The sequence below is a fragment of the Acipenser ruthenus genome, chromosome 19 (genome assembly GCF_902713425.1).
Source record: "Acipenser ruthenus chromosome 19, fAciRut3.2 maternal haplotype, whole genome shotgun sequence".
Classification (NCBI taxonomy): Eukaryota; Metazoa; Chordata; class Actinopteri; order Acipenseriformes; family Acipenseridae; genus Acipenser; species Acipenser ruthenus.
Genome location: NC_081207.1, coordinates 584,662 through 599,939, shown reverse-complemented (window position 1 = coordinate 599,939; position 15,278 = coordinate 584,662). Strand labels below are relative to the sequence as shown.

At 47.9% G+C, this 15,278-nt stretch overlaps 1 protein-coding gene across 7 annotated transcripts; it reads left to right on the top strand.

Moving 5' to 3' along the window:
• Positions 1-234: 234 nt before the first annotated feature.
• LOC117424263 (fas-binding factor 1 homolog) lies at positions 235-14,978 on the top strand. Of its 7 annotated transcripts, none has more exons than XM_034928309.2 (32): positions 235-518; positions 627-654; positions 1,223-1,264; positions 1,657-1,744; positions 2,183-2,240; positions 2,343-2,393; positions 2,894-3,008; positions 3,260-3,346; positions 4,551-4,595; positions 4,786-4,914; positions 5,256-5,394; positions 5,655-5,791; positions 6,054-6,150; positions 6,664-7,098; positions 7,334-7,399; positions 7,512-7,597; positions 8,020-8,433; positions 8,747-8,796; positions 8,951-8,998; positions 9,306-9,461; positions 10,468-10,568; positions 10,653-10,859; positions 11,004-11,111; positions 11,202-11,341; positions 11,644-11,762; positions 12,015-12,137; positions 12,372-12,557; positions 12,932-13,108; positions 13,389-13,526; positions 14,000-14,090; positions 14,538-14,668; positions 14,805-14,978. In XM_034928309.2, exons 1-32 carry the CDS (start codon positions 516-518, stop codon positions 14,886-14,888), a joined length of 3,879 nt encoding a protein of 1,292 aa, XP_034784200.2. In that variant the 5' UTR covers positions 235-515; the 3' UTR covers positions 14,889-14,978. The 7 variants fall into 7 exon arrangements, with proteins under 7 accessions (XP_034784200.2, XP_033896359.3, XP_034784201.2 ...); XM_034040468.3 differs by having other exon boundaries at positions 8,948-8,998; XM_034928310.2 differs by lacking the exon at positions 4,551-4,595 and having other exon boundaries at positions 8,948-8,998.
• Positions 14,979-15,278: the final 300 nt, after the last annotated feature.

Below are 15,278 nucleotides of genomic sequence, written 5' to 3'. Positions count from 1 at the left end.
AACAGGATGCCCTGCCACTGTATATCAATTAGAGAGAGAGAGAGAGAGAGAGAGAGAGAGAGAGAGAGAGAGAGAGAGAGAGAGAGAGAGAGAGAGAGAGAGGGAGGGAGGTTATATGTTGGTTTATATTGTTGGCAAATTGAATATTCAAGGAAGGGGTGATGTGTAAACAAGGTCTGCGTTACGGTTGTCCACAAAGTTATTCAAAGTGAGGGGACTACATATCCCAGTGTGCACTGCTGCTCCCACATCACAGACAGGAAGAGGAACCGGCCGGCTACAGTAGTTTTTCGTGTCAGTTGGGGAGCTGTTGCTTTTTCTTCTATTTATATCCTAATGCAGCTTGATTACAAAGGGAGGTTTTTGCATTTAACTCGCGGGCATTCGTCATGACAATTAGACCGGGCACGTCTATAGAAATGTGTTACAAAGTGCACAGAACCGAGGCAGGTGGCCATGGTAACCGCGCGACGCTTCTGCTGTGATTCATTCATGTCGAAAACAGTGAAGACGATATGGTAAGTGTAACGAAGCTAATGCATCAATTAAATGCAGTCAGCCAGCCTTAGTTTCTACCCACTTTAGTGAGTATAATAATATGAATCATTTAAAAATATGTTTTACAGGCTGGGAAACAAAAGAAAGCCCTGAGAAGTAAGTATTTTTTGAATTTGTTATTGTTTATAACCTGCTTGACGGCTTCCTGTCCTCTTGTAGAAAGTGTCTCTTTATTTACCTCATGAATACCTGAGCTTGGAAGGTACAGATTTTAAAGTGCCCTGATTTGCAACTCCGCAGTTCAACCCACTCTGTGATGTTTATGTTCCGTTACCAAACAACCGCTGACTCGCCCAATCCCAACACAAACAACGGGCCGCTGTTCTAGCGAGGCATCTTCTGAGAACGAATTCCTTTGAGAAGATTGTGGGATTAAGGCTTGTGTATCAGTTGTCGAGACACAAGAAGGGGCTTAATTGGGAGAGCACACGGTATGAGGAGGCGTACAGAGCACAGGGATACTGCAGCAGTTTAGTCTCGCTTACAGTGCCACTCACGTTTCTCTCTCATGCTCACTTCCTGAACCCCTACATAACCCCAAATCAATATACATTTCAAACATAGTACTGTATAACCGATACAAATTACGCTGCCAATGCAAAGTGTGAGTCAGTGTGAACGCTGCATTTCCTACATTGACCCTTGTTTTCGTTCTTTCTTTCAGACTCCATCGATGATGTTTTGGGTGATCTTCTTGGGGATGACGGTGTGTCCTCTTTATCAAATCAGACACGTAGATATACACTACGTATACAGTTGAACCAGTGTACATCTGCGCGGTAGTTTTGAGGAATTTTTGACATGCTTACCCTGTAATTATACTAATCGTTTAGCACCGTTACCATGTTTTTGAATGTGCTTTCTAATATACCTCTCTGAGCTTAACTATGGGAAACTTCTATAAGGGAGATGCGTGTAGCTGCGCGTTTATTAATGTGTAATGTAAAGTTGCAATGAGTACATTTGCATACTTGTATTTTAAGATCTGTGTGCGCTATATGTGCGACATCCTATTTTATAAATCTAACTTTAATGATTTAGGAGAAAAGCAGGGGAATGATGCCGTCATTAATACTGTGGTTTTTTTTTTTAATCCAGATGTTACTCCCAGCAAAACCAGCAGGTCCCCAGCAGGTGTGGGGGGCACTGGTAGAACAGCGGGCCTGCCCTCGAGAAGCGGGAGAAAGTGAGTACCAGAGGACTGCGGCCTCCAGACCTAACACCGTGCACCCTGCCAGAGGGGCGTTCATCCTGGGGGACAGCACAGCCTCAGGTGGAGCAGCCACCTCCGTCATTATTATTACAAGCAGAATGTCAGAGCACTGGTGCACTCCTCCAGCCCTCCATCCATTCCGCTCTGGTTTGAATTTCAGTTAACTGATTTAGGACCTGCCTGGCATTTAAGAACGTGAGTGGATTGGGTTTCAAGGCCAGAGCTGTGCAGAAGATTGTGACCTCACTGAATAGGTAGCTGTACCACTGAACTGCCTTCTTAACCTTGTAATACATTGGTAGAGTTTGGTTGAATATATGGAGTCGTTGATTTTGATTGAGTGCGGTGATACTTCCAGCTGCCAGTCCAGTTAACTCAAGTTCATCTTAAACTTATTTATTTATTTTCGAGGTCTCTGCTTGATGACGACTTCTTCAGCAAGCTAGCGGAGGAGGCTGGCAAGGACGAGGTAGGAATGCAGCTGGGGTGCAGTTTGAAGTTTCTTTTCGTGTGTTACGTGCGGTTCGTCTGTGATTCACATGCTGTTTGTTTGGGTCCCATGTTTGTATAGGGGTCAGACATCTCTGAAGCTGATCCTTTGGCTTTGTTGGACAGCATGAAGGTAAAACGGTTTCTTCTTTTACATAAATCTAGAAAAAACATCAAGAAAATAAATTAAGCAACGATTAGCCTTCTCTATAAGCTTGTTAAGCACAAAATATCATGTTATCAAGGCTTCATTTAGCAAAAATCTCCATTCGGGTTAATCTTCCTTACAAATAATGCAGTAGTGTTAAGCATTTGCTTGTGATATGAAAAATGTTATGCCTTTTGTAAATGCAGGGCTGGAAGTAAGACTCCCATTGCCTAACACTTTGATCCATTCTTGGTTTTACTAAGACACACCTGAGCTTGTTCCCTATACACTGGAGCTAATCAAGCTCCAGTGTATAACCTGGAATGGGTGTAACTGCTATGCAATAGGAGTCTTATTGCCTTCCCTGTAAATGTGCCCTCTCAACAATTCATAGATAGGATAACTGGCTTTTATAACAATGATCTTAAATCCCCAAGCGCTTCACTGGGAAACAGACCTGTATTATTTCTTGAACCTCTTCCCAGGATATTGATGACATGGATGCAGATCTGTTTGGGTCGAAGAAGCCCAGTTCTGCCCCCAGTCGTTCTCTGTCAGGTGGACTGAAGCAGCAGGAGAAACCCAAAGCAGCTCTGAGCGGTGGGTCCCGCCTGCAACCACCTGCACAGCGGCATGTTACATGCGCAAAGAATTTCTTTAGTTTTTTTTGCTAAAACACTTTTTTTCAGTGTAGTAGTAATAAACGCAAAAACAATATACAAAATGTATTTTCAAAGTTATAAAAAGTTCCTCTGTAGTCATTATTGTTGCCCCAATCTGGAAGACATCATAATAAGACCTGGTTCAGTGCTGCATGTGTACTAACCTGCTCCCCGTGTGTGTTTGTGCAGAGGATCCTGGGCCCCGGTCTGAGGGGAGGAAGCCCAGTTCTGCCCCAGCGGGCTCGGCTCGGCACTACAAGAAGTTTACATTCGAGGGTATGTGATGGATCTTACCGGTCCCTGAGACACCGAGGGTCAATTGCAGCGCACCAGTGATTTAGTCACATCAAGTGGACCAAAATGCGGACTAGAAAATCCTGAAAATCTGTATCAACTTAATCCTGATTGCGGTGTACCAAGCAGATGATCCTGGTACTCAGAACAAGTGGAAGAAGTTAGACCGATAATGGGGACTAATATAATGGCCAAAAGTTTTTTTGCATCACCCTATAGAATTATCAAATTTTGCTTCATAAAGTCAAATATTACATAATATATTAAATTACAGTATCAAAGGTACATGATTAAAAGGTTTATTGTAAATGTAGGGCCTAGGGCTCCCGAGTGGCGCATCTTGGTCGGCCAGGGTGTCCTCGGCTCACCGCGCACCAGCGACCCCTGTAGTCTGGCCGGGCGCCATAAATAAAATAAAATGTAGGGCCTATATATATATTGTGCAAGACTTTATTCTCATGGATCTGTTTGCCCGAACGTGACAGACATAAGACATGTATGGAATAAAGTTTTCAGATGCACTAGTCATTTCAGAGGGAAAATGCAGCTGTTTCTGCAAAACAAAAGTACAGTAAGCAGTAAATGCTTAGAACGAGCAAGCGTACTAATTTACTTATCCTTCACAGTACTAACTTAATCCACTTGAACAGGAGCATCACAAGTCTGACTTGCTACGCTGCAATCAGGATCTTGTTTAGTCTGATTTAGCAGATGATCCACCGGTGATGATTCACGTCTGGTACGCTGCAATCGGGATTTGAAGGTGTCCTAACTTTAAACCTGCTTAATCCACTAGTTAGACACATCAAGTGAACTAAATTTGGTACGCTGCAATTGACCCAGAGACACTGAGACCAGTCTGCACTCTCACCACCATTGGGAACAATATAGGACTAGAAACAACTAGAACACCATTGCTACTAAACCAGGACTGTGGGAGGCAACCTTTAATTACATTGAAAAACACATGCAGTTTCATAGTTACAATTATATCACATGTACAATGAAATGAAGGTAATGATGTCACATTAGTGCATGTAACTAGTGTATGTGTGATTACAGTGTAATCAATGTGACTGTTCTTACTTTTAACTCCTGTCCTCAGATCTGTTACCCTCTTCTTACTCTTTTTAGACAGTACTTCTTTTCTCTTTCTACCCATTCTGTTTTACTGTCCTTGCAATAGATGATGATGATGGCGATATCCTTGGCCCGAGTTCTGGCATTAAAGGTAACGAGACAGTGATGCATCCTTTAGCCTCAGTTTTGGAGCAGTTTTAGCAGTCCCAGACTCTCCCTGTATTAAGTCTCCACTGCAGTTCTGTCTTTCCGCTTCACTGAAGCCTGCAGTTGCAGGCTGGCTGTGGCTGGCTTGTGTGTGTTATTCTTGACCCCTCTTTCTCTCTCCCTACCTTATCAAGAGGAGGAAGACCCTTTAGAAGACCTCCTGGATGATCAGGACGAGGGAAAGGATTCCAAACAATGGGCACCACAGAGGAAAGACAACCTCGCCCCCTCAGAGGCTCCCGGCACCAAACAGGAGGAGGCGGGTGAGCTGAGACCCCTCATTGCTGCATGGGAGACCCTGTATATCCGTGTTAGTGACAAGTCCCGGAGAGCCCCCTTGCCAGTTCCTGGGATCCCATCGACAAAATAATAAGACACAAAACTGACACATTATGTAGTAATGCTTTTTTCATTTAAGTTGTATTTTAACACTATGTATGTAATGTACAATAATGCATAAACAATGTAGGTGCACACAAACAACCATCCTGGATAATCACTTCTATAAAAAAAATGCTTAAAAACAAAACAGCCCCACAATAAAGTTTACAGTATTGCTGTGGTACTTGCTTTAAAACCCCCCTTCTCCCCCCACCCCTGGCAGCCCCCCCTGCCTCTGCCCCAACTCGTCCGGCTGCGGTGCCCAGGAAGCGGGAGGAGCTGAGCTTCGACGAGGATGGGGACGAGCTGATCGAAGCGCTGGGCTTCGGGGAGAGTCCTAAAGGGAGAAGGAGAGCAGAGGAGTGAGTACCAGCCACACAAGAATCACGTGTGAAAGTCTACCACAGTAAAAGCATAGCAAAGTGTAATAAAGCACTGTGCAAACAGGCAAGCAACGTAAAGCTCGGCGAGATATGGTAAAGAATATATAACAAAATGTGGCAATCCATAGTATTGTAAATGAGTAGAATAACCATGGGGAAAACTGCAAAATTACAGTGCAAACTTACCAGCTGATTTCAGGTTAGTAGTGACTTCTCTCTCCCCCTCCCCTCCCTATCAGCGCGACCCCCCAGCCAGCCCGTTCACGGCTGGATGAGATTCTGGGGCGTGGCACGGCCCCCCGACTGCTGGAGCGCCCCCTAACAGGAGAGAGCAAGGAGGTTCAGCAGGAGAAGAAGAGCCACCGCAACCAGACAGGTAACCTGCTGCACTGCAGCACAGTTCAGGAGCACGCTTCACTGCTGCTTCAACAGATCATTTCAACATGCTACATTTACAGCGATTAGAAACGTTTTACTTGCTGTTCTATAATATTTACCCCCTTCATACTTGTAGCTAACTGCTCTATGTATTTCCGTTTGGTATGCACACTCTCCATGCCAGCAGATCAGCTGCCTGTGTTGTATAAAGATGTCAGTAATATAACATGCTAGCTTTATTCTTCCTCTTTTATAAAAAGATGCGGTCGTGGGGGAGGAGGATTTCACTTTTGGGGCGTACCAGCCGACCGTGGCGTCCACTCCAGAGGGGCGACAGTCCCGCAGACAGTCAGTCAGGTGAGTGCCCAGGACAAGATAGAAACATTTAAGAAATGGTATGTATTGTATTGTAAAGCACCACCACTTTCCTACAGAATATGTTTTCATTGTTTTATCTTTCTAATCACGTTGCATGTCCGTCCTTAACTTAAATAATGCATGTAATATAATAGGGATGGAAATAAGACTCCTGTTGGAGTAGCAGTTTCACCCATTCCAGGATTTAATACCAGATTCATTAGCCAGTGTGTAGATAACAAGCTCAGGTGGGTCTCATTTAACTCGGAGTAAAACCAGGACGGGATCCAGCTGCTATGCAATGGTCTTATTTCCATCCCTGATACTAGTCCTGATTTAATCGCTAGCTGATTATCATGTATTATTTAAAACTGGGGGAGTTTTGGCATTTAATTGGAAGGTTCTCATTGGAACGTGACCCTGCCTACGACTTTGTTAAATAGGGTTGTTCACCAGTGGGCAGCATGCAGTCTGTCACAGGGCTCTGTTACTCAGGGCCACTTTTCATTGCAGATTTTCAACTGAGGACATTAGCGGGCTGTCGCCAGAGAAGAAGTTGAAGCCGGCCACACCTGCCACCCCTCTCTCGGCACGCTCCAGCAAACCAGCAGCGGATTGGCTGGGACTGAAGGAGGAGGAGGCTGCGGATTGGAGGAGCCCCTCTCCAGTGCGGGACAGCCTGAGGCCCCCCCCCTCTTCTGACGTGCCTGCGCCCCAGATTCCCTCCCCCTCGAACAAGCCCCCAGGCTCCAGCCGGCCACCCTCGGGATCAAAGGTCACAGACACCCCACTTCCCGCCAGCGGCAGGACCCCCCACTCAGGACCCAGGCTGGAGGCATCTGTGTCCACGGAGGAGGATGACTGGCTGGCAGGGGCTCTGTCCCGCAAGAGACAGCAGGAGAAGGGAGCAGGGTCCTGGGACTTGGATGAAACAGACGCCCCTGTCAGGTACTGTTTAAAGTGCTCCTTGCAGTTGAAGGTTACCAATGTATGTAATTTGTTTGTATTGGCGTATGTAATACAGCTTTTTTGCTGGGGTAATTCAGGCAGGCTGACTGTGTGTTTGTGTTGAGATCTACTGTACCTCGTCTCACTAGATTGAAGCTCCAGTAAAAGCCAGTGTCGCAGCCCACATCCCGCTTGTTGTGAGGAGACTGACGCATGTATTTTCTCGTATTCTCAGCAAGCCTGTGTCCTCACCCGCTTCCCGAAGAAGACCTTCACTGACTGAGCCTCCCAATAACACTGGGTAGGTGGGAGTCATAGCTGTTGTGTGTGCGTGTGTGTGTTTTTTTTTTTAAATGTTATCCCCCATCAGTGTACAGTAAATCTGATGAAACCAATGTCTTCCCCAACCCCAGCTCTTCGTTACCCTGGGAGAACCCCCAAAGACAGGCCACCCCCCCTCCACCAAGTGGGACAAGGACTGAGGATCCTCCCAGGACAGGTAGCTACTCTGGGTCACTGTGCCAGACACAGCTGGTTAACTATTAGTGCCTGTCTGTTCTTCTTCTCAGTCTTCACTTCTGTCCTCAGTTCTAATCAGAAACCCAGCATGTCTCCAATCCCTATTTCCAGCTGGAAATGTTGGGGCATTCTGCCTATGAGTGCCTCTCCGTTCTAGCTAGCTAGGCTCACTGCTGCCTCTGGATAGTCTAGTCTCCAAACAAGGTCATCCTTATGGTTTCCCAAGCCTCTGCTCTAAGTATTGAGGCATATATCCTTGCCCACCTCCTGGGTCCGTTTTAAACATAACCCTAAGGCATTGTCATGGGAAAAAAAATATATAAGAGCATCATTTTAAAAAAAATTAAAAAATGAATGACTGTGTGATTTTCTTTTTTTTTTTTAACCCCTCGCCCCTCCTAGCTGTACCCATTCCCTCTGGCGCTGTAGTCCCAGCTGCAGCTCACACCTCCAGCAGGCATGAAGCCCCAGCCTCTCCACTAACAAGCCCACCTTCACAGTCCCAGCAAGCTCAGCATGAAAGTGCAAGAGCCATGCATTCAATCCAGTCCCTAGCAGTAGAACCTCTTTATCCAAGCGACCACCCCCTGCCTCCTGTAGCTCCCCAGTCTGAACCCCCTAAACCTGCAGCCAGTCGCGTAGCCGACCCCTCTCGCACCCAGCCCATGCCTGCTTCATCTGCCAGGGCTAGTCTTCCTCTATCCCAGCATCCACTGCAGGAGCAGCAGGAGCTGAGACTGCCACCCCAGACAGCAGCCTCAGTGTTCCACCCTGATCTCCCAGGCCTGCCAGCTCCCAGCACAGCGTGGTGTCACGGTAGGGTTGTAGCTGAGGATGTTCTGTTCTGTACAGTGGTTTGTATGGAGACTTGATGCTGGGCTTTTCTCACTCCAATCCACTGTGTGCTCTGTTTGCATTGTGCATCAAACTTAAAGGGCTCTAAATGCTGATGCTGTTTATAGACAGTGTGCTTGTATAGGAGTTGGAAATAGATAAAACATGCTGTGACTCTAACCGAATGTTTGGTAATAACTTTAATAGCACAAAGTAGTCAAGCAGGGTGTTGATACTGCAGCTGAGGACCCTTTCAGCAATATATATATAAACTTTGCTTTTCTGTCTGTTCTAGTGCCTGCACAGAGACCAATGGAGACAAACACACTTGTCCTGCAGCCACAGGTATGGGTCAGTACTTACTGTACAATTGTATAAATTATAATCATTTACACAAGAGACGAGCTACACATAATGTAGACTACATATGTTGCGTTGCATCTGGCAGTAATCTCTCTTCTCGGTAACGCGCTTCTTTCCCCTACCTTTTCGGAAGCAGGTAGCCCTAGATTGTGACCCTCTCCAAGCACTGCTTCTGCAGCAGCAGGTAGGAGCTAGCCTAGCAGTATTGCTGTTGTATCGTTTTTAGCTATAACTCCCTCAGTAGTGTTACATTTAGAAACACTAAAAGAAACATATTAAGTTCAGTAACACATTTCTCGACTAGAAGTCTCTCTCAACGTCTTCAATTGTGATGTATGCTCTTCCATAATACTGTGTGCATACACACATGCTTATGTAAACTATGATCAATGCAATGCCGGGCAGGGGGGGCCTCAAAATGACTGTGCAGATTTACAGCAAGGCTGGTGCGGGTTTGACTGTGACCGACTGTTTCCTTGTTGCGTGCCCAGCTGGTGCAGTCCCAGGCGCGGGGGCTGGGACCCCTCGCCCCCCGAGATTTGGAGAGCAGGCTGGGTGTCCTACAGAAGCAGCTGAGGGAGTGCGAGACGGAGCAGCAGGCAGGGGAGCAGGCCTTGCAGACCCGACTCACACAGATGGAATGCCAGGTACAGCACAGGGACCTCCTTTACATCTCTGTACACAGAGCAAACACAGATAACCAGGGGGTACAGCGCAGGGACCTCCTTTACATCTCTGTACACAGAGCAAACACAGATAACCAGGGGGTACAGCGCAGGGACCTCCTTTACATCTCTGTACACAGAGCAAACACAGATAACCAGGGGATACAGCACAGGGACCTCCTTTACATCTCTGTACACAGAGCAAACACAGATAACCAGGGGGTACAGCGCAGGACCTTCTTTACATCTCTGTACACAGAGCAAACACAGATAACCAGGGGATACAGCGCAGGGACCTCCTTTACATCTCTGTACACAGAGCAAACACAGATAACCAGGGGGTACAGCGCAGGGACCTTCTTTACATCTCTGTACACAGAGCAAACACAGATAACCAGCGGATACAGCGCAGGGACCTCCTTTACATCTCTGTACACAGAGCAAACACAGATAACCAGGGGGTACAGCGCAGGGACCTTCTTTACATCTCTGTACACAGAGCAAACACAGATAACCAGGGGATACAGCGCAGGGACCTCCTTCACATCGCTGTACACAGAGCAAACACAGATAACCAGGGGTACAGCGCAGGGACCTCCTTTACATCTCTGTACACAGATAACCAGGGGGTACAGTGCAAGGACCTCCTTCACATCGCTGTACACAGAGCAAACATTGGCTCATTGAGCTCCACAATTGGGCTCTTTTCGATTTAGAAGTGAAAGGTGGACAATCTGCAGTTTGTATTAAAAGCAAGTCAGAATGCAAAAAAAATATACTTATGATATTGTGTGTGTGTATTTAATCATGAAACATTTTTAACAAGCATATAAAATACTGAAGTGGTGAGTGAATAGTCACCAGTTAAACAGCCTTTTTAAGAAATCCCGCTCATCGGCATGGACAGCACTGCAGTACTTCGATTAAGCCGTCCTGTGCAAAATGGCAGATATGTTCTTGAAGCGCCGTGTGTTTTGCTTGTGTTCAGGTGCGCAAGCTGGAGCTGGAGCGGGACCAGGCGCAGCTCCTGTTGGACACCCTGACGCAGAGACAGAGGCAAGACCTGGAGCTGGTGGAGAGCACACACAGGTACACAGACACGGACACACAGGGTCTCCACAGTGTGGCGTGCTGCTGTGCTCTCTCTGAACTGTAACCCCTTCCCGCCGGCAGGACTCGTGTGAAGCTGCTAGAGGAGGCGTCCCAGCAGAGAGAGGCTCATCTGCGTCAGGAGAGCGAGGAGCTGCAGGAGCGCGTAGCAGCTCTGGTACGGAGTGCCGAGCGGGACCGAGTGGACCTCGTCACACAGCACCAGCGCCGGCTCGGTGAGGCTCAACAAGAGAGGGACCGCGAGGTGGAGCGACTGCGGGAGCTGCAGAGGTACCGGGACCTCTCTCACTCCCTCTCACTCTCTACTTCATGCTCTCTCTCTCTCTCTCTCTCTCTCTATTTCATGCTCTCTCTCTCTCTCTCTCTCTCTCTCTCTCTCTCTCACTCTCTCCACTGTGTTTCTGTGACCCTCAGGCAGTCCATCCTGGAGATGAAGAAGGACCACGAGGAGCAGCTGCAGCGTCTCAAGAGGCTGAAAGATCAGGAGATCGATGCAGTGACGAGCGCCACCTCCCAGACCAGGTACTGACACAACCAACCCCACAACTGCTAGCCCTGACCATACCCCTCACCCTGACCAAACCCTTAACCCTATCTGTCTGTCCCCCGCAGGTCTCTGAATGGCGTGATTGATCAGATGGAGTCGTTCTCTCGGAAGCTGGGAGACCTGTCCTACAAGGTGGAGAGCACACACGAGCAGACTGCCCAGGGCCTGGAGCAGGGGGCCAGGCAGAGAGACGATCAGCTCAGGGGTAAAGCTCCACACAGGCTCTCCTCACAGGCTCTTTGTGCCAGGCAGTGCTGGCTGTTTTGCACTTTGTTTATTTTGCAGCGATGCGCATTATCCTGTTCCATCGTATATCTGTCAATAGACATACAAGTTTTGGAAATCAAAAGATAATAAGTATTGGATCTGAATCTTTATCTATTAGTGTGCATGTGGATTGAGACTTTTCTATGACATTATGCTTGCGTGGGATGGGAGATCGCAGATCAAGTGGTGTTGGTGTCCAAATTGGGTGGTGTAATAAATGTCTTGCTTGTTTGTTTCCAGTGCTGCAGGATCGCCTGAGCCAGCAGCAGAGAGACATGGAGGACGAGAGGAGCCGGCTGCAGTCTGTCATCACCAAGATGGAGAGCCGGCTCAGCGAGCAGCAGCGGCTCCTGGAGAAGGTATGGAGGGGAATCTCATCACCCGTCATGAGCACCCTTTACCATTCATTCATTTGCAAGGGGGTCCTGCCAGGACAAGACAAAGCAGCACATGCGTCGCATTACTCAAACAGCCCCGGGTAAAACAGTTAAGACAGACACACACACACAAACTGACTGAAACCTTGCCTTAAAATAGCTATGACTTGGATGAGAAGGGTCTGTGTTGCCAGGGAGGGCGAGTGCACTAAGGCAGCTGCCGTGTGTTTTCAGGAGCGCTGGCGCCTGACGGCCGAGCAGAGCAAGGTGGAGTCCTTGCAGAGGGCACTGGAGGAGGAGAGGAGGGTGCTCACCCAGCAGATCAGCATGGAAAGGGAGGAGCTGGAGAGGGCAAAGGTGAGGGAACAAGTGTGCCAGTGTGCCAATAATTTTGTAAGGCAACGTTGATCTGCCAGAGCTATGTGTGTATTGCGGTTTGTTGAATGTGGTTCAGGAAACTTCCAGTTATACATTGTGTCTGTGCCTCATGTAGCAGGGCCTGTCCTGTGTCTGTCTCAGAGTTGTGGATGTCTGTTTTTCACTGATCTGTGTTTATGTGTGTTTCCATTGAGCTGTGTCTGTCTATCTCAGAGTGCTCTGCTGGAGGAGCAGCAGGCAGTGATGCAGCGCTGTGCGGAGGAGCGCAGAAAGCTGGCAGCCGAGTGGACGGAGTTTCACAAACAAGAGAAGCAGCGGCAAGAGCGGACAGAGCGAGAGGCCAGCCGGGCACTGGAGAGAGACTCGCACAGAGAGGGGTCCCTGATCAACCTGGCACAGGTACGCACAGCCAGAGCGGGGTCTCTGATCAGCCTGGCACAGGTACACAGCTAGAGCGAGGTCTCTGATCAGCCTGGCACAGGTACACAGCTAGAGCGAGGTCTCTGATCAGCTGTTTAATTGAACCAGTTAAACCTCCATCCAAACCCGGAAGTATGTTAATTATTTCATTGTACCTGTTTAAACCTGGAGTGGAATTGCACTTCCAGGGCTGTGATTGGACACCCCTGTGCTAGACGGTACTTTACTTTTTGTACTTGTGCCTGTATGTATGCATGTTTGTGTGTGTGTGTGTGTGTGTGTGTGCGTGTGTGCCATGCCTTCACACCTGTGTGTGTGTGTGTGTGTGTGTGTGTGTGTCTGTCTGTCTCCAGGAGCAAGCAGACATCAAGGTGAAGGCGGGTGAGCTGAAGCTGAGAGAGGAGGCTCTGATCCGGGAGCGGGAGGCTCAGGAGAGGGAGCGGCAGGAGCTGCAGCTGGAGAAGGAAAGGGTTAACGGGGCAGCGCTGCGCCTCCGGCAGAGAGCAGAGGAGATGGACTCTGTCAGCAAGGTCAGCTCCCAGCAAGGTCGCCACAGCCACGGCTTTAAACATATCAATTGTTCCCAAAGCTTCATTTACTCTGAAGTTATACTTGGAACCCAGGTTCCTCAAATTCTCAACATTCGGTCTTTAGGTTGTGTGTTTGAAGCACTGCACTGCAGAGGACTTTAGTATTTTAGTGGGTGAAGTGCTGGGCTGCAGTGGAGAAGGTGGTGGTTTCAAGTAGCTCTGTGGCTATGGAGTATGACTGTAATGCATTATTTTGAATGGTTTTCATGTCTTTTTACAGCTTGCATCCCAGAAATATGAGGAGGGAGAGCACGCCCTGCTGGAAGCAAAGCAGGTCGCCTCAGAGCATCAGGCAAGACTGAGGAGCATCCACCAGCAAATGGAGCGCCTGAGACAGCAGGAGCAGCACCTGCACCAGGTAACACAGCACTGACCCTGAGCAGTGATGTGATGGGGAGTGCAGCACCTGCACCAGGTAACACAGCACTGACCCTGAGCAGTGATGTGATGGGGAGTGCAGCACCTGCACCAGGTAACACAGCACTGACCCTGAGCAGTGATGTGATGGAGAGTGCAGCACCTGCACCAGGTAACACAGCACTGACCCTGAGCAGTGATGTGATGGAGAATGCTGGACCTGCACCAAGTAACATACTGGTAAAAAAAAAAAATGCTAAAAACTAAAATGTTTAATTCTTCAACCATACCAGTGCAGGGAATAGCTGGGTCTCTGAAAACAAGATGTTGTTTCTCAGCGGGTCTGTACCTTGCTTAGCAGTTTATATCCAGAAAGCTGAATGAGCTGTGATCCCTGACCATCCTGCTTCTCTCCCTTCTACTCCCTTCTCTCTCTCTCTCTCTCTCTCTCTCTCTCTCTCTGCCTCTCTGCAGGAGCGCCTGAGGCTGTCTGACCAGCGCAGAGAGCTGGAGAAGCTGAGACAGGGGATCCCCATCAACACACTGGCCAGGCCACTCCCCACCAGTAAGAGTGCTAACATAGGAATACCTTCCCCTGGGATTTGCAGCTGGAGACATTGACCTTCAGCCTGGTGCATAGCTGTAGTCACAAACAGTGTATGCCAATTAAAATAAAAGGCCAATGGTCTGCCTAGGTAGATACAACATAAATATGCTTATTTAATAACCCAGATAGCAAGATCGAGGTATGGTCATCACTCCAGGGGCAACCACATTACCGCCTTCACCAGGACAGACTGCTGCTTGTAAACCAAGCTTCACATGAAGTCATTCTCAACACCAGGACTATACAACTCAGTGCCTGTGTGCTGACACCGTTGATCAAGTGCATTTTGAAGGACATTTTTTAAACTTTATGCCTTCTCACGCAGCACACTGAGAACCCCCCATATTGACAGGATGCTGGGCTCACAGTAAGTGACTCTGTGACTGTGCTGTTTGTTTCCTGCAGGTTTTGCCCCGTTGTTTGCCAGCACCCAGCTCATCGCCTCTCAGGAGCCAGTGCGCTCACAGCCTGCTGCTGATACTGGTTCCCCTGAGCTGCGGGCCAGGTTGGCCCTCCTCAGACACACGGCAGAGAAGGTAAGAGCGACATGGAGGTACTGTAGTGGGTCAGGGCTTGGGAAAGAGATGCTGAGAATTACAGTAAGTTCAGTGAACAAATGTGGGGCGGGGAGGGGCGGGGCTATACCCTGCACTCACACAGCTGCTTTTTCAGGACAGAGACTTCCTGGAGGATGAACAGTTTTTCCTGGAAACTCTCAAGAAGGCTCCGTACAACTCTTCCACTCAGACAGCCTGACCCCACCGACCGAGGACAGCCAGCTGGAGAGTTAACCATGTGTTTGATATATTTTTTACACAATAAAGTTTTGTATTGTTTTATTACGAATACGTCTTGCTTTGTTCTGTATTTATACGTAAAGCAAGACCGGGTGTGCTTGTGTAACCCATTTTCCATTTGTTAAGAAATCCGCATATAAATGTAGTGAGCTGTGGATTTCCCTTTTATGGACAAATGTAACATCAAATAAGGAAATGGTCTGCAAGACAACAGCAAAACCAGAAATCCTAAATAAGTCAGTATAGTATAGTTTAGTATAGTATACTGTAGGTTCTACATCAAGATTAGGTCTACTGAAGAAAATACAATACATTAGGTAATGGCTCCATCTTGTGGAGAATAATAACG